The sequence below is a fragment of the Mytilus trossulus genome, chromosome 2 (genome assembly GCF_036588685.1).
Source record: "Mytilus trossulus isolate FHL-02 chromosome 2, PNRI_Mtr1.1.1.hap1, whole genome shotgun sequence".
In the NCBI taxonomy this organism is placed as follows: Eukaryota; Metazoa; Mollusca; class Bivalvia; order Mytilida; family Mytilidae; genus Mytilus; species Mytilus trossulus.
This window is the reverse complement of record NC_086374.1, coordinates 77,514,244-77,540,473: the sequence shown is the minus strand read 5'-3', so window position 1 is coordinate 77,540,473 and position 26,230 is coordinate 77,514,244. Positions and strand designations below refer to the sequence as shown.

Genomic DNA, 26,230 nt, shown 5'->3' with positions numbered 1-26,230 from the left:
CTTCAACCTTGTACACGGGTCAGACTATACAATTACACGGCCAGAATATACAATCATTGTAAATAGTGAACACCTGTTGAAAACTCAAGATTGTCATTAATTTCCTTTCATCTTCAATCAATATGCATAAACATGATAAATATGGTTTAATGAAGCAATAAACAAATAAAAAGATGAAAACATTTACATTCAATTTTCTTTTCCTCTTGTTTGATTTCAGTTCTTTGTATTTCACAATTTGTGTCAATATTTTCAGGACAATGATGCACAAATAATTCATTTTGCGAGCTTAATATATATTGCACGAAAAGAGTTTTAAAAAACAAATTATAAGATAAATAATATGTTCTAAAACACATGGAAAAGTAATCTCATAATACAATAATTAAACATAATACTGGCTGTTATACATAATACAATGTAATAGATGATAAAATAAATATGTTAATAATGTTTCATTTCTTAGCTCACCTGGCCCAAAGGGCCAAGTGAGCTTTTTCCCATCACTTTGCCTCCGTTGTCGTCCTGCGTCAGTTGTCATTAACTTTTACAAAAATCTTCTCCTCTGAAACTACTGGGCCAAATTAAACCAAACTTAGCCACAATCATCATTGGGGTATCTAGTTAAAAAAAATTTGTCCGGTGACCCAGCCAACCAACCAAGTTTGCCGCCATGGCTAAAAATAGAACATAGGGGTAAAATGCAGTTTTTGGCTTATACCTCAAAAACCAAAGCATTAAGAGCAAATCTGACAGAGATAAAATTGTTTATCAGGTCAAGATCTATCTGCCCTAAAATTTTCAGATGAATGGGACAACCCGTTGTTGGGTTGCTGCCCCTGAATTGGTAATTTTAAGGAAATTTTGCTGTTTTTGGTTATTATCTTAAATATTATTATAGATAAAGATAAACTGTAAACAGCAATAATGTTCAGCAAAGTAAGATTTACTAATAAGTCAAATGACGGAAATGGTCAGTTGACCCCTTTAGGAGTTATTGCCCTTTATAGTCAATTTTTAACCATATTTCGTAAATCTTAAAAATCTTTTACAAAATTCTTCTCCTCTGAAACTACTGGGCCAAATACTTCCAAACTTTAACTGAATGTTCCTTAGGGTATCTAGTTTGTAAATTGTATCCGAAGTTATGATCTATCAACAAACATGGTCGCCATTGCTAAAAATAGAACATAGGGGTCAAATGCAGTTTTTGGCTTATAACTCAAAAACCAAAGCATTTAGAGCAAATCTGACCTGGGGTTATACTGTTTATCAGGTCAAGATCTACAATGTATCTGCCCTGAAATTTTCAGATGAATCAGACAACCTGTTGTTGGGTTGCTGCCCCTGAATTGATAATTTTAAGGAAATTTTGCTGTTTTTGTTTATTATCTTGAATATAATTATAGATAGAAATAAACTGTAAACAGCAATGATGTTCAGCAAAGTAAGATCTTCAATTAAGTCAATTTGACCAAAATTGTCAATTGACCCCTTAAGGAGTTATTGCCCTTTAAGGACTTTTTTCGCAATTTGTTCATCATGTTGACTTACTTTAAAAAATCTTCTCCTTTGAAACTGCTGTATCAATTTCAGCCAAACTTAGGCTAAATGAGTTTCAGAGTATTTAGTATAAATTTTATATTTTATTTCCTTGTATGTCAAGAAACATAGCTACTATGGCTAAAATAGAACATAGGAGAAAATGATTATTTTTTTTGGCTTTTGAAGAAAATAGGACGATCCAAAAAACATTTAAATAAATTGAAAAGCCAAAATAATCATTGATGAGAGATTTAACCAAAAGAATTAAGGTGAGCGATTCAGGCTCTTGAGAGCCTCTTGTTTAAAAAGCCTATATATCATGTATATATAACCATTTTAAAACGAATTGTTTTGTTTAAAATTGTGGACAATATTACTCTTTCAAAATTTCTATTTGGAGCCTCCATGGGGGAATTCCCCCACAAATAGTGACAGTTGGCAGGTATGAGTATTGAGCAATAGATTTGTTAGATCTTGAGAAATATTTTGTGTCAGAAACCTATACTTTGTCAAAAATTTGATCACAATCTAAATGCAGACAGTATCAAGCTTGAATACTGTGTCCAAATTTGCCCAAACTGTTCAGGGATACCTCTGCAGTCGTATTCGTTAATAAACTGGTAGAGGACTTATGTATTGCCATTCAAGACTCTCAGAATGCTTGCATTGTTTTTACAAAAATACTAAAAAATAATTTCAGTGAAAATTATCAAGAAATCTCAAAAGTATTGTTGTTGCAATACATTGAATCAAATGCTTTGGGGTTATCTGAATACACCACTGTATGTTAATTAAATCATATAAATGTAAACATGTAAAGGTAAATCGTCACACTGGGGTAGTGACTAGTGACTGGTTATCATATGATCTTTGACCTTTTGGATTTACAGGTTTTTAAATAATATAATCTGAAATGATTGAATAACATGAAATGAAAAGTAAGTGACCATTAGAATTGATACATTGTGTATAAATTGAACAAGTGGATCAAGGATTGAATATCTTATTTTTCTCACCTGATCTATAAATGAAATCCTGGGACTTGAATTACCATGATAACACAAGCTAACATTAGAATATCGGGAGTCCTAGATGAAATCATGTGACAATTATATAATAACAAATGAATTGAAATAATCTGAATTTTTAACCTCTTTTTTCCACCACAGTAACCTAATAGAGAGGTAAATAATATGTATATATTATTCATACAAGAAAGGCAAAGGTAAACATGGTAAAACAAATTTAAGTTAAATATCACCTCATTTAAATGTTTGAAATGTTTCAAAATATTGATGAAGTCTATAACTAATAAAATAATGATTGTTTTTAATGTAATTTAGATGCTAAGTTTAAGATTAGAATCATTTATGTAATTGGTTAATTTACAGAAATCATATGTCTGCATTTTACAATAACTTTGACATTATTGCTACAATAGTGGCTTATATTGTAGATTATAAGCAGCCCTAATCTATTATCTACAGAGGACTTCTATACAGTCCTAGATAGACTAAACTCTGATATTATAATCAATGTACACACAAATCTGATCTCAATAGTGTTCAAATTTTTTTTTCAAACCACTTATCTAGTCCAGCTAGGACTAAAATGATTTTTACTGTTCAGGGTCAGGGGTATTCCTTTAACATTTGACATCAAAGGAGATGTTTTTTTCTCGTGTTGTCATTTCATATTCCATATTAGCTTTTTTTCTGTCAATTTGCTATCCCAAAAAAGGCCCTTGACTGAAATATGAAAAAAGAGGGAAAACCGTAATAGCTTCGGGAAATGTAACCTTTTTATTGTTAGTCATGTAAATAACACCAAATCATTTACTCTTAAATGTATATTTGCATATATAATATAGATAAATTTGTAATCAAAACTTGATAAACAATACAATAAAAAATGTTTAAGTGTTTAATGTAAATCAAAATACCAGGTTTACTCCTCTAGTATTGTTTGAAGATTTTGTTTAGGCATTGAGTAAAACCAATAAAATGGGCAAAAAAGATGAACTTTATATTTACCTGACTTGACCACAATTGGTCATTGAATACATATATATGGCAACAACAAAGGATTGGTTTTATTGAGGGATTCAGCCTAGAATGATCATGGTCTAAGATTCCTGCTACTTCTAAGAGTACTAGATTTTTAAAGTCAGATTTTTTTCCCCTAGTTTATTTGTAAAATTCCTGCAATGATAATTTATTCCTTCTAAAAATCAAACTTATGTAGCAGGATTATTATCTGAACTCATAGGCGGATCCAGGGGGGGGGGACCTGGGGGGCCCCAGGCCCCCCCCTTCGTGGGAAAAATTTGGTTGATTATATAGGGAATCATTGATGCATGACTGGAATGGCCCCCCCTTAGGTCAGTCAGTACATGGATGTAGCAAAGTCACTTGAATGACTCGGAATCACTAAGCATAGTTGAAGGGTTTTTTTCCTAGACAGATTGTATATAAAGATTCATCATCACATTCACTTAGTTCAACATAGAGGTCGAGACAAAACTTTTCTATTATTAAGTCAATCCAAGTGCTGTGCATATTTGATGTACACGTACAGCCAGAATTTGTTTCTGCTAATTTGAATATTTCTGGCAGAAATCACAATATTTTATTTTAAGAAACCTATATTGATTGCAATCCAAATTCAGACTTAAGCTTGAATAATTATATAGTGTCCAAACTTGCCCCAACTGTTCAGGGTTTGACCTCTGCAGATTGACAGTCAGCTTGGGATTAACTTTTTGATATTATCAATTTGTAAACCTTCATGGATTGCTATGAAACTAATGTACATAAGCTTATCTTCAAGACCAAGGGGTTTCACTGTTATGCTGTTATGGGGCATTTTAGTTCTTTGTTATCTGTTATTCTGAACATATATTTACTGTTAGCTGTTATTATCTTATTCTTTGTTAGCTGTTATAGGACTATTTTCTATTTTGTTATCTGTTATTGTGAGAATCTATTTGCTGTTAACTGTTATTGAAAATTGGAATGTTAGCATTTTGACAGCCAATCTTTCGTAGAAATAGAAGATAATTGAAAATTGTGATTTGAATGGATAATAGTCTCATTGGCACGCTTACCACATCTTCTTACAATATATATCTATTGGGGTCGTTCGCCCTGTATTTGCAGAAGAATTTCAGTAACATACATCACACACACATATAAAATCAATTGGACCAAGGACCATTCCAGTATATTATTATTATCCTTTGTAATAAATTCCATTGTCTGTGAACATGTAGCAATTTGTACAAATTATAATTCGCTTATTACTTGTACAATAACTTATAGATCTTATAGTATGGATTTTGTTATAAAAAAAGCATTGGTACACCCTATAGATTTTTTTTATTCAATGACCACACAATACTCTTTATGTTGTACTATTACACCACTGTCCCTGATAAGGGGAGGATTGGACACCAACTAGCATGCTTAATTTGACGCAGTCACATTCTGTATGTGCCTTTTTCCAAGTCAGGAGCCTGGATTCAGTGGTTGTAGTTTGTTACTGTGTTACTAATTTTCTCGTTCCTTTTTTGTGGATAAATTAGGCAGTTAGTTTTCTCCTTTGAATTATTTTACATTACTAAGTGGTGTGGGTTTGAATTATGGATTTGGGAATTATACAACATCTTTTTCTTTTAGCATTTATATTAAAAGTGCTACTCCCTCTCTTTTCATTTACATGGAAGAGAACCCTGATCACCATATTTTTTATAGCAAACCAAATGAAAGTTTTCCACAGAGTCGTCTGCTCTTTACCAAGGTATTTAAACTTTTGCAAGTTTACCTGTCCCATTTAATCAATACAATAGCTATTGTTCTTGGTGAAGTTTATTCACTTGGACATTTAAATTTCTTCTAGGAGAAATCAATCACTCATTGATTAATTTGCTTGACCAAAAAAATATCTTCTTTGTTGATTGAAATACATGTATAAACTCACATAAACTGCATGTGATACAGTATTTATTCAATATCAATAATATATATTCAATCTGTTCAATATAAGCACTGATTTAATTATAAAAAGTTTATTTCTGATTTTTTTTTAAGTACTGCATGCATTTATGTTTCAAAGAATCTGCATGTTTTTCATGGTTCTTCAGTTATAAAGAATACATTCATGAAGACCTTTATTTAAACATTTTCATTTTAAGTTTTTATTTGTGAACAGACTAAAAAATAGCAAATTTTAATAGGTCATGTAGGTAAAATGTTGAAATTTGATCAGAAATCAACTTTTAATTTTTAAATCTGTTTCTATCAAACAAATTGAAAATGTGTTATTGATTGAATAAATACAACATCATATGCAGTTTTATAATGACTTATTTGTACATACATTTCTAGCATTGTCGTTAAAATTTTTTGTTCAGGTAAATTAATCAATGAGTGATATATTTCTCCTAGAAGAAATTTGAAGGTCCCATTGAATAAACTACACAGAGCACAATACCTGTTGTATCTGTTAGATGGGACAATAGAACTTACAAAAGTTTAAATCGACAGGTAACTTGCAGGTAAATCTGTGGAAAACTATGATAGGCTTCGCAATAAAAGCTTTTTAACTGCTTCACATGGCGAAAATTGAAGCTCAGAAACCAATGATGCAAATACAGATGTGACTTAAATACCCTTTTTAAAATCATCATACAGCTTCTCCAATGCTGTACCCAAATTTTCCATATTCTATAATTTCACATAAGCATTGATTTTCCTCTAAGTTCAGTATTTTTGTGTGTTTTATTTATTTAATTTTTTATACATGATTGGTGTTTCACTTGATGTCATCCAAATTTTCACAACGTCCAATTTTTATTATACTATCTGAATTGTCACTTGAGTCAATTTCTATTATCAGAATAACCATAACTGGCATGTGTGTTTCAGTTACATGTCCTGTCTCCACTGATCTGGGTATTTTTGTGTTCTATAAGTAAGTTTTATATTGAGGTCATTTAAAAAAATACATATTGTGTCAACATCCCTACTATACTTATTGTACAAGTTACGGGAAAAAATCAACCAAGGCAGAACTGCCTCAACTACCTCAAGACAACGTCTTGTTTACACAAATTACAATTTTCTAGGTCCATACCACAAGATATATACTAACATCTACGAGTCATCTGCTGGATTGGTCTCGAACAGATTTATTTTCATATTTCATTTACTGTTATCTGTTATTATCCTTTTTCAATTCCATGTTATCTGTTTTTCAACAAATCAGTTCACTGTTTTGCTGTTTTGGGGACCCCCCTTGCCCCCCTCATATATAGTGGCTCATATTTTATATCGCTTAAACCATCAGACAAAGGGGATATATAGGACACTGATACACACTTTGATACCATATTGTCTGGAAAGCCCAAATAGCAATTATATAAAATGTATCTGATCTACATTTATTCTTCACAATATTTATTCATATTCCCTGTGAAGGTTAACAATCAAATTGCATGACTCACTTGTATAATTTCTCTCTTGATACATCAATTGGTGGTAATTTAACAATATTTGTAATATTATTGAATTATTACTTTTTATTTAATTGTAGGAAGAGGAAGATATGGTACAAGCAGGCAGAACTCGTGACAGTCAAGCAAAAGAAGCAGCCAGGATTATTTATGAAAGTTCTGGACAACCAATTAGGCAATCAAGGTTCACTGAATTTTTGCTCATATTTGCTTATCAGTATAATAAGGCTGTTAGTAAAAATTTGAACAATTGTTGAAGCATTATTATAATTACATATATAGGAAGACATTCATGCTACATTCTGCCCATGAATTGGTATTCTTTTGAAAATTTTGCAGCTTTTGAATATTATTATAGATAGAGATAAACTGTAAACAGCAATAATGTACAGCAAAGTAGGATCTACAAATAAGTCAACATGATCAAATTGGTAAATTGATCCCTTTGACGGCCTGCACAAAACTGAGTCCACAAACGTAACGTCTTCAAATTACTTAATTCATTTACGACGTCGTCATTTCCCCCCAGAAAACATAAGCGTAACAAAAACACTGGACACTCAGTTTATTCCGTAACTTTTACCATAAACGTTCTACATAATGCTTTTTAAATGAAAAAATAAACTACAGTAAATGCACATCCTGAAAATATGAATAAATATAAGCTGAGAACACTTTAATGGAAATGATAAGCGACTATTTCGTGGACCCTATTAAGAAAATAGCGTTAAAAGGACATTTCTTTAAATTGTAACATAATCACTGGAGAGCCTCTAGTTTAATATGCACATAGACCAAGGTGAGTGACACAGGCTCTTTAGAGCCTCTAGTTAACAGATCTCTGAAAAATGTGAATCATGACATATCCAAATGTAAAAATTTGAAATCAAGCTTCAATATTGTGTCCAAATTTGCTCCAAATGTTCAGGGTTTGACCTCTGCATTTGTATCAGGCTGCGCTCAACAAAGCATTTTATTATATTATTTAGTCATTTGGTGATAATATAAAACAATTTCTACAAACTACAGTAAGGTGATGTCATGTCATATACTGATTTGCATGTTTTGTATAAAAAGCTTTTATTTCTATTTGGTCCTTTTTGTATTTGTTTTTATTATTTTTTAAAGCATTTCACCAAACTATGTACCAAATGGTGTAAATTCCTCTAATAGTGATTCATGGATGCATGGAGGAATGCTCCAGATGTCAGCAGTCAGGAGGACATTTTGTTTATTGGTGACCTTTGACATTGGTTTGATTTTTATAATATGGGTGATATATACTCAGGTATGGTTCAACTCAAAATTAGATAATTTTATATAGATATCAATGGTTTTTGAGCCTGCAACTTTTATCTCAAAAGCTAGACATATCTATAGCAATCCTACATTCTGTCTAGTTTGTTGTCCTCATCGGCAGCAGTGTCCACAAATATTCACTCTGATTAAAGTTTTTAAAATTTTAATAGTTTTTCTTAAACTATCGTCTTGATTTCTACCAAACTTGGACAGACGCTTGTTTATCAGGTTTATGATAATAAGTATAGTATTCAGAAGTAAAATTTGTAAAAAAAAATCCTGTTTGTCCCTATTATATTTATAAATGGACTTATTTTTTAATCTGCCAGTTAACATTACATTCACTATGTGGTTAAAGTTTGATTTTATTTATAACTTTTTTATAACTATCCTGGATTTGTACTAATCTTGGACAGAAGATAAGACACTTCTCCACAAGAGACAGAATGACACATAAATTAACAACTATCAAAGGTCAATGTATGGCCATCAACAATGAGGAAAGCCCATACTGCATAGTCAGCGATAAAAGTCTTTGAAAATGATAAATGTAAAACAATTCAGACGAGAAAACTAACGCCTAATTTTTGTAAAAGAAAAATGAAGGAAAAACAAATATGTTACACATCAACAATTGACAACCACTGAATCAGTTTTTCTTCCAGTTAACATTACAAACAGTTTGCAGTTTGCAGTTAATAAAATATTTATTGATTCATAAACTTTCCTGGATTTTTATACAACCGCAAAATTTTTGTGGTTGTATATTGGTATCATGTCGGCGTAGGCGTCCTAGATGGATGGTTTCCGGATAATTACTTTAGTATAAGTGAATAGAAATCAATATAGTTTTAGCACAATGTTTATAACCACAAAAGGAAGCTTGGGATTGATTTTGGGGGTTATGGTCCCTAAGGTTTAGGAATTAGGGGCCCAAAGGGGCCCATTAAACAAACATTTATCTAGTTTCAGGACAATAAGTTGTGTATAAGTATTTCAATTGCTCTGAAATTGTACCACAATGTTTAATACTATAAGTAGAAGGTTGGGATTTATTTTAAGGGTTAAGGGCCAAACAGTCAAGGAATAAAGGGCCAAAAAAGGGCCAAAAAAACAAGCATTTTTTTGTCAAGCCTTCGACTTTATTCACTCTGTGGTAAAAGTTTTTGAAATTTTAATAACTTTCTCAAACTATACTGGATTTCTACCAAACTTGGACAGAACTTGTTTATGATCATAAGATAGTATTCAGAAGTAAATTTTACAAAAAAATAAATCCATTTTTTCCGTATTGTACTTTTGAATGGACTTAGTTTTTCTGCAGTGAAACATTACATTCACTCTGTGGTAAAAGTTTTTCAAATTTAAAGAACTTTCTTAAACTATCCTGGGTTGTACCAAACTTGAATAGAAGCTTATTAATAATCATAAGATAGTATCCAGAAGTAAATTTGAAAAAAAAAAAAATCCACTTTTTCCGTATTTTACCTTTAAATGGACTTAGATTTTCTTCCAGTTAACATTACATACCTGTAAAGTCTGCAGTTAAAGTTTTTAAAGGATTTATTAGATTCATAAACTATGCTGGATTTTTACCAAACTTGGACAGTACATGGTAGCTTCTTACAATCAAAAGATTGTATCAAGAGGAATATTTTTATTGATTTTTTTCCTCATTTTTGTTGAGCCTGCGATTTACAGCAAAAGTAGGCGAGACACTGGGTTCCATGGAACCCTTACAAATTTTTGTAGTTTCAAGACAATTACTTTTGTAAAAATGTATAAATCTTTCTGAAATTATACCACAAGATTTCATATTACGTAAAGGGATGGTTAGGTTTGATTTTGGGGGATTATGGCTCAAACCATTTATGAATTAGGGACAAAAAAGGGGAAAAACAAGTTTTTTTCTGGTTAAAGGACAGTTAATTAAGACAATTTGAAAGCAGTGTAAGGGAGGTAATCGAAAAGTAATGTTTTAACTACTTCTCACTACTTTTAGATAGGTGTATTTGAAATTTGCCAATATATATAACTTCAGTATTAATTAGTAAACTTCATTGGAAATTTGCCAATAACTTCTGTATAATAAACTACATTGGATATTTGCCTTGCCAATAATTTTAGCATAATTGGAAATTTGCCAATAACTTAAGTATAAGTAAATATAAATCTTTAAAATCTATAACACAAAGTTTGAAACCACTAAAAGGAAGGTTTGGATTGATTTGGGGGTTATGGTCCCTTTGTTTAGGAATAAGGGGTAATCAAAGGAGCCCAAATAAGCATTTTTCTAGTGTCCGGACAATAACTTGTGGAACAGTGTATTGAATTGCCTGAAATTGTATCACAAGTTTCCACACCACAAAAGGATGGTTAGGATTGGAGTTGTTGAGTTTTGACTCAATCTGTTTATGAAATAGGGAAAAAAAGGGGGGAAACAAGGGTTTTACTGGTTAATGGACAATTACTTTAGTTTGTTTCTTTATGTTGGTACTCTTTGCAATTTTTTGCTAGTTCTGTTAAGAAAATTTTTAAAACTGTTTCTAGAAAATTATTATTGTGTTCAGATCATTAGCTGTAAATTTATTTTTAGAAGTTACAATTAAATAATATTAATTTTAACCATGACTTTTATATGTCATTTTATATTTTAATATTATATGATGAATTTAAATGAGAAGTTATTGTTGCAAAGTCTATTCGAAATTTGACTTGAGATTATTTTTGAAATAATGGAAAGAGGTAGGTGAATAAGGGGTAATAAGGAAAAAAAGGGTGGGAGGGGTGTTACAATTTTTCCCATTTCAGATTTCAGGAATTAAAAAGAAAATTACTTCAAATATGTGTTTTCAATCAGTTAATATTCAACAGCATATTGTATTGCTCAAAAGCAACAAAAAAAATTGTTAAGTTTTGTAGACCCCATTCATTCTGTGTCAGAAACCTATGCTTTGTCAGCTATTTGATCACAATCCAAATTCAGAGCTATATCAAGCTTGAATATAGTGTCCATACTTGCCCCAACTGTTCAGGGTTCAACAGCTGCGGTGGTATAAAGCTGCACCCTGCAGAGCATCTGGTTAACAAACTTGGACAGAAGCTTCTAAAAACAAAAGATAGTTTCAAGAGGAAAATGTTAAATAGTTTTTTTCCAACATTTGTTAATTCATCTGGTTCATTAGTGTTTTTTGGTTTTTCGTTTAACATATAGATAAGACCGTTTATTTAAGAAATAATTCATGGCAGCTGTAGATTTGCTTTCATTTAACCATGGGTTGGGCATTTATATTCGATTATTTTACCCTTAGTGTTAGCAAGGGGTAAAATAAGAATATAAATGCCCAACCCTTGGTTAAATGAAAACAAATCTACGGCTGCCTTGAATAATTTCGATTCTAATAGGACAAATTTGGTAGTTTTGCTACCCGTGGAAGTCCTATACATACAATACTGTTTTGGCTGTTTTGTTGTACCCAATTTTGATATTATTAGTAATATTATATTATTCAATGATTTTTTTTTTTAATCACAATTTTGACTTGTATATTTTCTTCCAATGTAATTTTATTAGTCCTGAGGCGAACAAGAAGCTTAAACACGCCCTGTGTTTGTGTTTGATTTTTTGTTTTCAGAGACATACTTTTGATATCACCTTGTTTCATTGCCATGCCAAGACAATAACATCATTTTGCAGAATTTTGTTGTTTGAAATTTTACCATGAAATATAGATTGAAATGGACGTATTTGTTTATTTTGCTGTAGAATAGAGATAAATATATTGTATCTGAATCTTGGCCTACATCAACTGGGGGTTTAGATGTTAAAAATTGAGAATATCTGGTAGTATAAATAAGTTGGTTGTAACGCAGCTTTTTTTGTGTATTACTGCGTTTGCGCTAAACATGCTAAAGGTAGATGTATTGTGATTACACCTGTTGACAATAATATTAGAATTTCCTGTTTGAATGGTTTTACACTTGTAAATTTTGGGGCCCTAAATTATAGCTTGCTGTTTGGTGTGAGCCTAGGCTCCCTGTTGAAGACAATCCCTTGACCTATCATGGTTTACTTTTATAAATTGTGACTTGGATGGAGAGTTGTCTCATTGGCACTCATACCACATCTTCCTATACATTGCTATATCTATTGAAAGAAAAATTGAAAACAGAAAGTAATGAGGCAAATAATAGGTGGTGTGTGTTTTATTAGAACTGTAGTACATAAACTGGCCTTAAATTGAGAGAATGATATGGCACACATAAGAGAAGTTATCTCAAGAATAAATATACCATAATTTTAAAAATACAGAATGTATATAAGGTTTTATCCAGTTGTAAGTGTAGACAAGTCTATCATTTTGTCTATGATATGTTTGATATGTTACAGTTGTGCCAAAAATATAAATCATTAAAAGGTATGTACCAACTGTAATATAACCCACTCAATATTTTCTGTCATCACTATTCAACTTACATAATGCCATGAATGCCTTTAATTTCAAAGTCAATTTATTTTGAATGTGTTAAAATTACAATAGGTTTATGATTATTTGATGCAATATTAGAAGTGAAAATGAATTAATTATTAAACATTTTTATTTACAGTTACTACCAACATCAGGTGTTAACAATAGATGGGACCAGTTTATAGACCAAGTACAAAGATATGACATTTATAAATCACTATTTGATATAGTTGTAAGTACTGAAGTTACTCATTGTCCATTTTTGTCAAGCCTGCAACTTATGCCGCAGAAAGCCTGATATAGGGATAATGATCATGTGGTGAAACATTAGCTTACTTCCTAAAAGCTTTTAATTTAGTAAGACTTCCGTTATCACTGAACTAGTATACATATTTGTTTGAGGGCCAGCTGAAGGACTCCTCAGGGTATGGGAGTTTATTAATGCATTTAAAACCCATTAGCAGCCTTCGGCTATTGTTTGCTCTATGGTCAAGTTGTTGTCTCTTTGACACATTCCCCATTTCCATTCTCAATTTTATTGATATTCTAGAAGGTGGAAGACCTGGATGCTTCATACTTTGTATATAGATGCCTTATCACAACAAACTGCTCAGTCTGAAAAAAACATATTTTGTGCTCGACCAATTAGGATGAGCACATATTTTACTTGACTATCATGATTAGACTTGACTAGACATTATTCCAATAGTTCTTAACTGTACTAAACTATGGTCTTGACTATACTTAATTAGTCTGATTCAGTACTTGATAATCTTGGTGCTGTTTGAAATGGTCACGACGAAGGCTGAACCAGCCTTGAACAGTCTTGACATTTAAATTAAGCCTTGACTGGTCTGATCAGCCCATTTAAATCAATGATATATTGATCTTAAAAAATACAGGTTATTTGGTAGTTTAAGTCATTGTTGTGAATTAGATGTATCAATATATAGGTATAAAAAAGAAAGAATTTTCAGTTTTGATTAAATTTAGATAGTCATTTTAATTATTTCTATTTTGGTCTAGCGTGTCAGGCACAGTGCAACACAATTTGATGTCACAATATCTCAGTAGCACAAGTTCGAATCCTGACCAGAGAAGAAAAAAAAATCTGCTAACACAAACTTACAGATCCAACATTGATGGGCTGTTATTTAGACAAATTCTATATCTATAAATATATGTATATGTCTGCCTATGTATGTGTAGTGAAAACTGCAAATTATACCTTGTCCATTGGATTTCTTATGATTAAGAAATACCAGGTGTTAGAATATGTATAAAGTGCCTAGAAAATCAACCTAACAATTTTAGAGTAGATTTGATTTGTAACTTCCTTCCAGAATGGAGCTGGAACCTTTTTTATTTTAGGCACTTTAAACATATTCCAATGCCTGGTATTTCTTAATCATAAAAAATCTAATGGACAAATAAAAAAACAACAGCAGAAGGTCACCAACAGGTCTTCAATGTAGCGAGAAATTCCCGCACCCGGTGGCGTCCTTCAGCTGGCCCCTAAACAAATATATACTAGTTCAGTGATAATGAACGCCATACTAATTTCCAAATTGTACACAAGAAACTAAAATTAAAATAATACAAGACTAACAAAGGCCAGAGGCTCCTGACTTGGGACAGGTGCAAAAATGCAGCGGGGTTAAACATTTTTGTGAGACCTCAACCCTCCCCCTATACAGGGTTTCCCCTGGGTCAATTTTTTTTTTCGCCACCTCTTTCGCCAAAACAATATATTTTTCGCCACTTTATAATTTTTTTCGCCAAGTAACACAAATATATTTTTCTTTTAAAATTTTCCTTTTTTTCCAGCCCTCTCTAAATAAGAAGTGTTTTTTTATAACAAAACGAAGCATCTTACCACTTGGAATTGATCCCTCGTGTAAGGTGTAGTCATTACATTTAAGGCTTGCTCTCATGCCAACCTTTTGAATAGATTTCTTCATAACGAGTTTTTTTTTCTAGACCATCGTAAATAAGTAAAACTATATGCTTGACACAAGTGTGTCACTGAAAGTTCCCAAACGACTTTGAAATACCCACTCAAATCAAAGATCTAAATGAAAGTTAAATGACAGGGGCGGATTTAGGGGGGGGCCCAGGGGGCCCGGGCCCCCCTTTTTGGGAAAAAAAAATGGTTGTTTATATAGGGAATCACTGAAGCGTGACTGGCGCGGGCCCCCTCTTAGGTCAGTCAGTGGGCCCCCACTTATGAAAAATCCTGGATCCGCCACTGAATGATAAAGTTTTAAATCAGAGACCTTTCTTGCTTTTGAAAATTTTTCGTCATAACAACAATTTTCTTTTCTGGACTTTCATTAAAAGAAGGAGAGGAAGCGTAAAAATTTTGCTTCAAACACGTGCGCCGCAAAGCGGTTAATAAAATCCCTATTGTGACATTTGATCACCCCTAGTTTTTGGTGGGGTTCCTGTTGTTTATTCTTTAGTTTTCTATGTTGTCTCATGTGTACTATTGTTTTTCTGTTTGTCTTTTTCATTTTTAGCCATGGCGTTGTCAGTTTGTTTTAGATTTATGAGTTTGACTGTCCCTTTGGTATCATTCGTCCCTCTTTTTTTGAAAGAAGCCATTTAACCCTATCATTTTGTCATATCATACAATCTCAACATCTTTATTAATTAGTCCTTTGATGTTGATAGCTATGAATGCAATCAGCTGATTATTGCTTTTCTGTCAAAATCTTAACGAGTTCAAGGTGAATTCCGATTATTGTTTGATCGGTAAAGTCAGAGAAACCCGAAAAAGGTAAATAAACAAGATGGGTGAAAATAAATCGTTTTATATATATATATTTCTTTCGCCAAATTCTTTAGCTAATGACGAATTTTAATCGCCAAAATTATTATTTTTTCGCAAATTGCGAAAATGGCGACCGCCAGCGGAAACCCTGCACTATACCTCTAACCAATGTAGAAAAGTAAACGCATAACAATACGCACATTAAAATTCAGTTCAAGAGAAGTCTGAGTGATGTCAGAAGATGTAACCAAAGAAAATAAACAAAATGACAATAATACATAAATAACAACAGACTACTAGCAGTTAACTGACATGCCAGCTCCAGACTTCAATTAAACTGACTGAAAGATTATGATTTCATCATATGAACATCAGGCACAATCCTTCCCGTTAGGGGTTTAGTATGATACCATCATAACATATATGAGAAGAACATAACCCGTGTCATGCCAACAACTGTTTTTAGAATAAATGTGTTTAGTTCCAACGCAAAGACCTTATCAGTGACTCAATATTAACGCCAAAATATGCAATCTTTAATGACTTGACAACAGTATCGTAATTATATCCCTTCTTAATAAGTCTTTTCAAAGGTTTTGTAAATTTCTGAGGTGAATACTGACACCTTTGTGCTTTATAAAGAATATTTCCATAAAAAATTGGATGTGAAATACCTGAACGTATAAGAAGTCTGCATGTTGAGCTATATTTACGAATGATGTCTTTATACTGATGAGAAAATTTAGGAAATGTTTTGACTACCCTGGTGTAATAATTTTTCAGTACTATATAAATTTCTTTCGTTAAAATCTAAAACATTGTTACATACACGAGCGAATCATACAAGTTGAGATATATAAACACCGTAAGATGGTGACAAGGGAACGTCACCATCTAAAAACCAATAATTAAAGATAGGAAATGAAAAATCATCCTTTTTATCATAAATTTTAGTATTCAGCTTTCAGTTAGTGATATAGATATCAAGATAGAGGAAAGGGCAGTGGTCATTGTTAGTATTAGCTTTATTTAAAGTAAGTTCAGCCGGATAAATTTCATTAATATACATACTGAAGTCGTCATTATTGAGAGCCAACATATCATCCAAATATCTAAAAGTATTATTAAATTTGTTTATCAGATGTTGTTTTGATGGGTCTTTGCTTATATTTTTGTCATAAATTGTAACTCATAACAATACCAAAAGAGGTCCGCAATAAGTGGTGCACAGTTAGTCCCCATTGGAATTCCAATAATCTGACAATATACGGAATCCCCAAAGCGAACAAAAATGTTATCTAGTAAAAATTCAAGGGCATTATATAGTATCAAAGCATGTCCTATTAACATAGTTTTTTTGTTTATTGCTACTAAAAAATGACCTAAAAGAGTTTGAACATATATATTCACATTCTGATTTATTGAATGCCCATTTAATTATGTGTGTGTATTTTTTCTTAATGAGAATGTGAGGCAATGTGGTATACAGGGTAGAAAAATCAAAACTTTGAACAGAATTAAAATCACCAATATAAGCATGCAATTTATCAAGTACTTCCAACGAGTTCTTGACACTCCAAAAGTAATTTATTCCACTATTTTCGAAGGCCTTATTTGAACAATTTATTATCAGGTTTTTAATTGTACCAAGTGTGCTGGTAAGAAGAATAGACAATTTAGTAGTTGAACAATGGCTTGAAGACGAAATAAATCTATATTTGTAAGGTTTTTTTTAGTTTCGGAAGCCAATACAAAGTTGGGACTTGTATGATTTTACACACGATAGCCAAGTTGAAAATTTTCGTCACATTTTTCTCAGGAACTACAATACAAGGATTTCTGAAATTTGGTTTCAGGATTTATATAATTCAGCTATACCGTGTGATGTGTTATCAGATTCATCACTCGACAACTTCCTGTTTACCGAACACTTGCATATTTTTACACTATTAATATTATCCACTTGCGGCGGGGGTATTATCAGTGAGCAGTAGCTCACAGTTTCACTTGTTCTAACACTGTTGGGTGTAATTTCCAGACTCATACAAGTATTTATATTAACTTTGTATCTCTAACACACTGAGATCCAGAGGGCATTTATATTGTATGGTTATTCAGCTTATTGCACTTTGCTATTCTTTAATCAAAACAAATATTGTGTTAGTTAAATAGTACAAGTTCAGGATTTATTCCTTTGGTTTTGGTCTCTCTCATTCATTCCATCAGGTTCAAGAGTATGTAGTTTATCAGATGCATCCAGAATCTCACTCTCTGTTTTCTACTTTGGGTGTCACAGTTTTGGTTTACCTTATTATTTGAAAGGAGATATTTTTAAATGTGTACATGTCCTGTTCTTAAGATGTGTCTCATGATTGGCATTTCTTTCTTTGGTATAAAAAGACCAGTGATTATTAAGTCTGATGTTGAATTAAGTTTCTGTTTCACCAACATATATAGCTTGTAAGTTCCGCAAGGAAGAATATAAATACTATTTTCCATTTTACAATTAGATGTAACATAGATGTTGTATTGCAGCGATATAAAAAGTCAGAATGCAAATTAACATGTTCAAACTCTTTTATGGTTATTTTAGTAACAACAAACAACTTTGTCATTGGACCTGCTTTGATACAATAACTGCACTTGAACATTTACTATATAACATTTTTGTTCACTATGGAGATTTATATACCGTCAAGTAATTGTGATTCTTACTGTGCATCACTTATTGCAGTGTCCGTAATATGGACCTGTTTCTGTACTACTACAATTAATGACTATAATTAGCAAAGACCCATCAAGCAACATATGGTACAAAAATTAAATAAAGCTTTTAGATACTTGGATGATATATTGGCTCTCAATAATTACAACTTAAGTTTGTACATTAAAGAGATTTTATTTTGCTTAACTGACTTTAAATAAAGCTATAACTAACACTAGCACTACCCTTTTTCTGGATTTTGATATTTATAATTAAAAAATGCTGGAAATGCTAAAATTATTGATAAAAGAGATGATATTTCATTCCCATTGCTATTTAACCAGTTTTAGATGGTGATGTTCCCTTATCAAAATCTACACGCAAACATCTTATATGTTCAGGTATTTCACATGAACCAGTTGTTGGCATGATAAGGGTTATGTTCTTCTCATATATTTTATGATGGTATGATACTTAACTCCCAACAGGAGGGATTGAGCTTGATTTTCATATGATGAAGGCATTTTCTTTCAATCAGTTTATTTGAGGTCTGGAGCATGCTAAAAGTCGCATAATCTTTGTTACTTTTTACATCATTTTGCTCAGTTTCTTCTGGTACCTATATTCTGACATCTGACTATTAGAAGACTTCTTATAAACTGAGTTTTACAATGCCTATTAATGTGTGTTTGTGTATTCTCCATAGGTATAGAGGGAGAGAAGAGTTCTGATAGTCTTGTAGGTTTTTTTAATTTATTTGTTTTGGAGTTTAATGTGACTTTCATTTTTACTGAACTAGTACACATTTTTTGTTTGGAGACCAGTAGATAAGCGGTAAAGCCCACAGGTGCAGGTTTTCTTGTGATGTTGAAGACTGATTTATGGTCTTTATCTGTTTTCTGCTCTAGGGTCAAAGTCTCAATAAGTCAGTATAATCTAGACATTTGAGTTTTGAAAAGCCAGATGTGACCTCTGTATAGATATGTGTGATTTTGAAAATAAGGAGTTTATGTTTCTGAAAAAAATTATATTCAATGAATGTGAAAAAATGTAGAAATAACATAAAAACATAAACATGTATAATTGAAATATATTTAGCCAAGGAGTATCTAGTTTGTCTTTTCACAGAACATTTCAAAATTCCTATTAAGATTATATGCAATTTTTACGTGAAGAGAATATATCATTCTCCAAACATTAGAATTTAGATTTGCTGTCCAGAGTAATGACAAAACGAAGGAACCATATATATTGTTTTCAGTGTTTAGTTTTAAGTTCCCAATGATGTTCCTGTTTTTTCAGATGCTGTCAACAGTTAGACTCACCCTGTTGTTACTAGCATATGCATTATTTAGAATAAATCATTGGTGGATGATAGCAGTAAGTTATACATATATATGTCTCTTTTTGATATTGATATTGGTTTTTTTTTGGGGGGGGGGGGGGATTAGCAACAGCATAGTGTAATGCACAAAAGCAAAAAATTGAATATAAATTCAAATTATATAACCAATTCTAATTTGTTGACTACAGTTATTCTGTGTCAGAAACCTAATAAATGTATCATATATTTAATTACAATCCAAGTTCAGACCTGTATTGAGCGCAAATATTGTGTCCATTTTTGCCCTAACTGTTCAGGGTTAGACCTCTGTGGTGGTATCCAGCTTTGCTCAGCGAAGCAATTTATTAGTTATTGCAATTTTTTCTTGGAAAGATAAAAAAAATGTGCAATGCAGGAGGCCATTGGAAATCTGTCCTGTTATACAACTTGTACTTTTTTTGTTTTGATTCAGATTACAACTACATTATCCTGCACATTCCTGCTGGCAAAATGTTTTGTGTTTAATGTAAGTATTTTTTATATATGTTTTGTATTTCATTTCATTTTTCTTAAGGAAAGAGATGCAGAAGGTACAATGGGCTATCAAAAACTAAGTCAAATAAAAATGTATTACACATTTCCAAAAATAGAAATAGTGAAAAGATATCCTCAATTACTAAACAGAAAACTAAAGGATAAGCAACAGGAAGACCCCCAAAATCTGAGATGAACTCCAGAAGGGTAAGTTATGATTCCATGACAAATTGCCCCACTGGCAAATCGCTCCACACCTAATCGCCCCACTTATGAAAACGATAAATTTAGAATCCGGTATATCTATTATACCATTTATTTATTTTTGATTCAGATAAACAAATAAAATCATGTTAATGAATAATTTCAACAAATTCTGGATATTGCATCCCATTCCTTAAACCACTATAGTTTAATGATAACACATTACATATCATTTGTTTATCTAGCTTTTTTATGCCCCACCTACGATAGTAGAGGGGCATTATTTTCTGGTCTGTGCGTCCGTTTGTCCGTTCGTCCGTTCGTCTGTTTGTCCGTCCGTCTGTCCCGCTTCAGGTAAAATTTTTGGTCAAGGTAGTTTTTGATGAAGTTGAAGTTCAATTGACTTCAAACTTGGTGCACATGTTCCTTATGATATGATCGTTCTAATTTTAATGCCAATTAGAGATTTTACCCGTATTTCACGGTCCACTGAACATAGAAAATGATAGTGCGAGTGGGGCATTCGTGTACTGAGGACACATTCTTGTTTTTGTCCCTTTTTAATGTCTCTCTGTGGGGATCCTAGTAACCTTTGGGCGTTTAAGGAGTGTGACGCCTCTTACTTGTCTGCTTTTGTTTTTGGGTAGTAAAATTAATCGAACTAGTTGGTGCCGATACTGCATTGGAATCATCTGAAAGTAACATTTGTTCTCACTGATTGCTGGTTAGTGCGTTTAAAATTATTCTTAATTCAAAGACAAAAGTAACAAATCCGGTAAGTGCTATGATAACAAATAATGATTAAATAAATTTTTCGTATTCTGTGTAAATTAGTTTTGGTTTAAGTTGAGCAAAAATTATATATTCATCTAGATATTAGCGTTTTCATTAAGTGGGGCGAGTTGGCAGGAGTAATGTTAACAGGATTTAAGCCTTTTCACGTGTGGTGCCATTTTTAATAAAGTGGGACGAGTTGGTCAACCAGTATGGGGTGATTTTTTTTTTAAAGTTAGGCGAGTTGGTGAAAAAGTGGGTTGATAAGTTGTGGGGTGATTTGCCCTGCTTCCTGTCAGTAGTGCCTTCTCATTCCATGACATCTGTAGTGTTATTCCAGTTGTAATTTGGGAAATAATGGCTTGTGATTGACGACCATCAGTTGTATTATTTGGGAATTAAGTCTCCTTTGGAAGACTCAAATGTTTATAGTATATCTATGATGTTACTCTTAAGTCTCTAAAAGGGACTAGTTCTAGATCTATAGAAGAAGCCTTGGAACTTGTTCATATCGTTTGTTTTCAAAGTTTTTTGTCAGATATTTTTGTTACTATCAATGCTGAACCTCATATCAAGGCTTATGTTATAAGACTATAGCTATGAAAGGGGGTGAAAATCTGGGTTACAGCTAGGATTTAAGGGCAATGGGGCAGTGATGAGGAGTTAAGTTGATCATGTTTAAAGATTAAGAATTGAAATAATTCAATAAATAAATGATTTTACTGGTTTTTGTCATGAAAAGGTAAACTAAGGTAAAGTGTCTCTGGCAGCAATGTATTAGTTTGTGACAAGGTCAGTGTATGTGGACTTACTAGTGGTAGCTAGGTCAGTGCTATTTTGTATGTAGTTATATAGCACAACTGACCTCCCTGGCAGTTGGATAAGCATGAGCACATCTGACTTCCAATAGAAATTATTTTACTGGCAAATACGGGTCAATTTGATTGTGTTAACAAGAATTTGTTTAAAAATCAACACTTTCTACCTGGTTAATTGCGGTATGTAATGAAATAATGAAAGTTTTTTAAAATGTTCTTTTCTATTTTATTGTAAATTCTTAATATGAAGTGATTTAAAATGATTTGTTATTGCAAAAGATAAAAGTAATTCATCCATTGCAAGGGTTTAAGGAAGTCTGGTTTAAGAGAGTCTTTAAATATCACTTTTTTTTTACTTTCAACCCTTGTTTAGTCAAATTTTATGGTAGCAGTTGTTTTAGTAATCAATTTCCACACCTTATAATGCCAGTTGATTGGATATTGTCTATTGTCTATTTATATTTTGTACAAATGTATATCCAATGAATGTAGGACTGAAAGTCTCGGTACATAAAAGTCAGGATTCAGTTTTTGAGATTATTTTCTTTGAAGAATAAAACACTTATTTATAAAAAAGCATTTTTGTATTTTTCTTGAACTATTGTATATGAACCAACTTCAATTCAGTGGTTGTCATATGTTTATGTGTTACATATTTCTTTTTTTTTCATGTTTGTACATAAATAAGGTCGTTAGTTTTCTCGTTTGAATTAATTATTTAACATTGTCATTTCAGACCTTTTATAGCTGACTATGCGGTATGGGATTTGCTCATTGTTAAAGGCTGTTAATTTCTGTGTCATTTTGGTCTCTTGTGGACAGTTGTCTCATTGGCAATCATACCACATCTTCTTTTTAGCTCACCTGGCCCAAAGTTGGTCCAAATCAGGATCCAAAATTATCATATTAAGTATTTTGCAATAGCGAGAAATTTTCAATTGCATAGTATTCAGCAATAGCAAGAAATCTTCAATTGCACAGTAGTGTGCAATAGCAAGAAATTTTCAATTGCACAGTATTGTGCAATAGCAAGAAATCTTCAATTGCACAGTATTGGGCAATGGCAAGTATTTTCAATTGCACAGTATTGCGCAATAGCAAGAAATATCTAATGCACAATATTGTGCAATAGCAAGAAATTTTCAATATTCTTGGAAATTTGAGTTATCTTTCTTTGTCCAGAATAGTAGTTGAATCAGCTTAAATCATTGTTTTATACAATGTACAATGTATATTAACTTTTACTACCAACTGATAAATTAAAACAATCTTTACCATTCAGAGATAACAAGCACTTTTTTTACATTTTAATATTTTATGATGGATCCGCTACAAAGTAACAACTCTTGGTCAGCACCTCATAAGGAACATTCATGCCATGTTTGGTTTCATTCCATTCAGTGGTTCTCTTATTTCCTCTGTTTGTCTCTGAATTGACAATGTCTACCTTAACCTCTCAATCATGTGAACATAATTTTAAACCTAAAAATGTGAATCTCAGTTTAGTATCAGAAATGAGTATAAACTCACTCAATTATCCAGAGACAATCCTTTAAGAGCAATAAATATTTAACTTTTCTGTTATATCTTACCTGCAATACCTGTAAATAGTGCAAATGAAGTTTTTATTTTTTTGTGCAAATGAAATCATAACCTGGAGGTGCAAATGAAAGATAGGATATTTAAAAAATTGACACAAATCCGATGAATCCAAAATATACCCTTTACATGATTAAAATTTAGTAAATCTTTATTTATCAAGTCTAATGAACAATTTCCTACACTGTAAAATGAATATATGTAAAAAAAAATAAAAAAATCAAGATCTTTCCCATAAATAATTATATTTTCAAAATTTGTCAATAAATTATTTGTGACTCTTGTCCTATCAAATTTGTGACTTTTTGTCCTTTGCTTTTGTGACAGTTTGTCCTTTTCAATAACTTTTACCAATGAGAGGAAAGATTTACTTCTTTGGCATTGAAATAGTTGGACACAAATATAATAATCAGGAAAGAAACACAGGGAAATTACAAATGTAGGAATTTACTAGTAGGTATCAATGAGTTTTTTAAAACATTTATTTTGTGAAACTGTAACTGTATGTTTAATATAGGATGTAAAACTTTTAATAAACATGCAGACCCACAGTAAAATTAACCAAATATTTTTATGCCCCACCTACGATAGTAGAGGGGCATTATTTTTTCTGGTCTGTTCGTCTGTTCATCCATCTGTCCCGCTTCAGGTTACAGATTTTAGTCATGGTAGTTTTTGATGAAGTTGAAGTCCAATCAACTTGAAACTATGATCTTTCTAATTTTAATGCCAAATAAGACTTTTGATCCCAATTTCACAGTCAAATGAACATAGAAAATGATAGTGCAAGTGGGGCATCCATGTACTATGGACACATTCTTGTTTGACTCCCATTGATGATAATTCTCATCTGAAATATTAATGTTTCATGCTCTCATTTTTTCAGTTTGCTGATATGGAGCATGATAATGCATTAGGATATGTACTGCTGATAGTATCATTTAGCATGGCATGGGTTGAGACATGGTTTCTGGATTTTAAAGTCTTGCCATCTGAGAAAAAGGCAAGAAAGAAAGGTAAACAGACATGTTATTTCATGTCATGTAAAGTACATCTCTAATGGTTGAGGCCTGTTATCCATTCCCTGCACTAAGATATGTTTCTTTTATCACACTGAACTGAGTATGATAGGAATAATTGATCTGAAAACTTGTTAATATGGTTGGCTTATCCTGCATTGTGTATCAAGAATTGAAACATTTCCATTAGATATTTATTAGGTCAATGGTGACTTCCAAAGGTCACAACATACTACTTTTCCCCTATGGCCACTGAAATTTATGTTTTCTTTAATGGAAATTAAACACTCACATGTTGCACCTCAAGAATTATTTTTGTCAAATTTGATTTCCATTCTGAAGTGTACAAAAATCTTGAAGACATCAGATATTTATATTTGACGCCAAAATCAGACTTTTGATATACCGGTAATGCTAAAGGTAAGTGCAATTTCAGACGTTTTCCCTTATCAGTCAACCCTTGACTTGGGAATTTTTCGAAGAATGTTTCTGACCATTGTAATGTTAATCCTTTTTGCCTCACCTACAACAAATTTTGCAATGTGTGAGACCCAGGGATTACTTTCAGGGTAATATAGTTGTAAAAGCATAGTCATCTCAATTTTTTTTATAAACAAGGAAGGCAAAATGTGTTGTTATGTCAACACAACAAAATCTGAATGAAAGCAAGGAAAAAATGAGGACAGATTTGTCAAATATATATATTAACCTCAGATTGAAAGGGTTGTATGATTATGTGGAGTCACTGACTTAAAGGAAAGAGGGGGATGTTAAGATCTGTACATGTAGCAAGCAACACATACAATATTATCAAGCAACCCATTAAAAGCATAGCAATCAACACATATGACACAGCAAATAACCCATAGGACATAGCAAGCAACCCACTAATTACAGACTTGGGACATTCACATACAGAATGTGTCCTGGTTTTGAACATAAGAAGTCGCTCATCTTTTTAACCTAAACCTGGGACAGTGGTTCTAAAGAAAAAACTTTATAAAAAAATGTAAATATGCTAAACAGCTACAAAAGACAACCCCTCAATAATAGACTTGTGATTTGGGACAGGCATATATAGAATGTGGCAGACTTAAACATGTTTTTGATGCATATGAAAATATGTGATATTTTACATTATAATTCATTATTCATTTGACAAGAAGATTCTTCATTTTAGCCTGTTAATTTCTTTGATTTGAGTGTCACTGATGAGTCTTTTGAAGACAAGACGTGCATCTTGAGTGCAAAATTTTAATGCAGGTATCTGTGATGAGTTAATGACAAGGTTGATTAATCTTAACATCTTAAGAGAAACTTATTTGTCATTACCAGTATTTCAGATAAAACATAAATTTGTTTCTATATTCCATATCACCAAGATTTAACTGTCTATTTAGTTTTTGTCTAACCACTTCAAAGTCAAAATAGCAAGTTAAGACTTAAGTGTGCTGTTCTGTGGTCTTGTCAGCAGCTTAAGCAAAGTATTAAATTGTGGTTAGTTCCATTTAAGGGCATATAACCACTAGTGGTAAATGAATGATATTAATGGTATGCAGTTGTACTAGCATTTGCTAATTTATATTCCATGCAAAATATTTGGCCCTTCCCCCTCAGCCAAGGTCTGTTGATTTTGATACTAACCTTAGTTTATGT

The 26,230-nt window shown here is 32.0% G+C and overlaps 1 protein-coding gene across 4 annotated transcripts in view; it reads left to right on the top strand.

Annotated features, from left to right (window-relative positions):
- Positions 1-26,230, top strand: part of LOC134708037 (steroidogenic acute regulatory protein-like) — a 116,392-nt gene that overhangs the window by 1,831 nt on the left and 88,331 nt on the right. For 2 of the 4 annotated variants that reach the window (XM_063568289.1, XM_063568286.1), the window contains exons 2-7: positions 7,138-7,241; positions 8,186-8,345; positions 12,965-13,057; positions 19,605-19,682; positions 20,099-20,152; positions 24,442-24,571. In XM_063568289.1, coding sequence (XP_063424359.1) covers positions 7,138-7,241; positions 8,186-8,345; positions 12,965-13,057; positions 19,605-19,682; positions 20,099-20,152; positions 24,442-24,571 — 619 coding nt within the window. Of the gene's footprint in view, positions 1-2,401; positions 2,484-2,615; positions 2,730-7,137; positions 7,242-8,185; positions 8,346-12,964; positions 13,058-19,604; positions 19,683-20,098; positions 20,153-24,441; positions 24,572-26,230 lie in introns of those variants that run through there. The other 2 variants (XM_063568287.1, XM_063568288.1) reach the window with 2 other exon arrangements.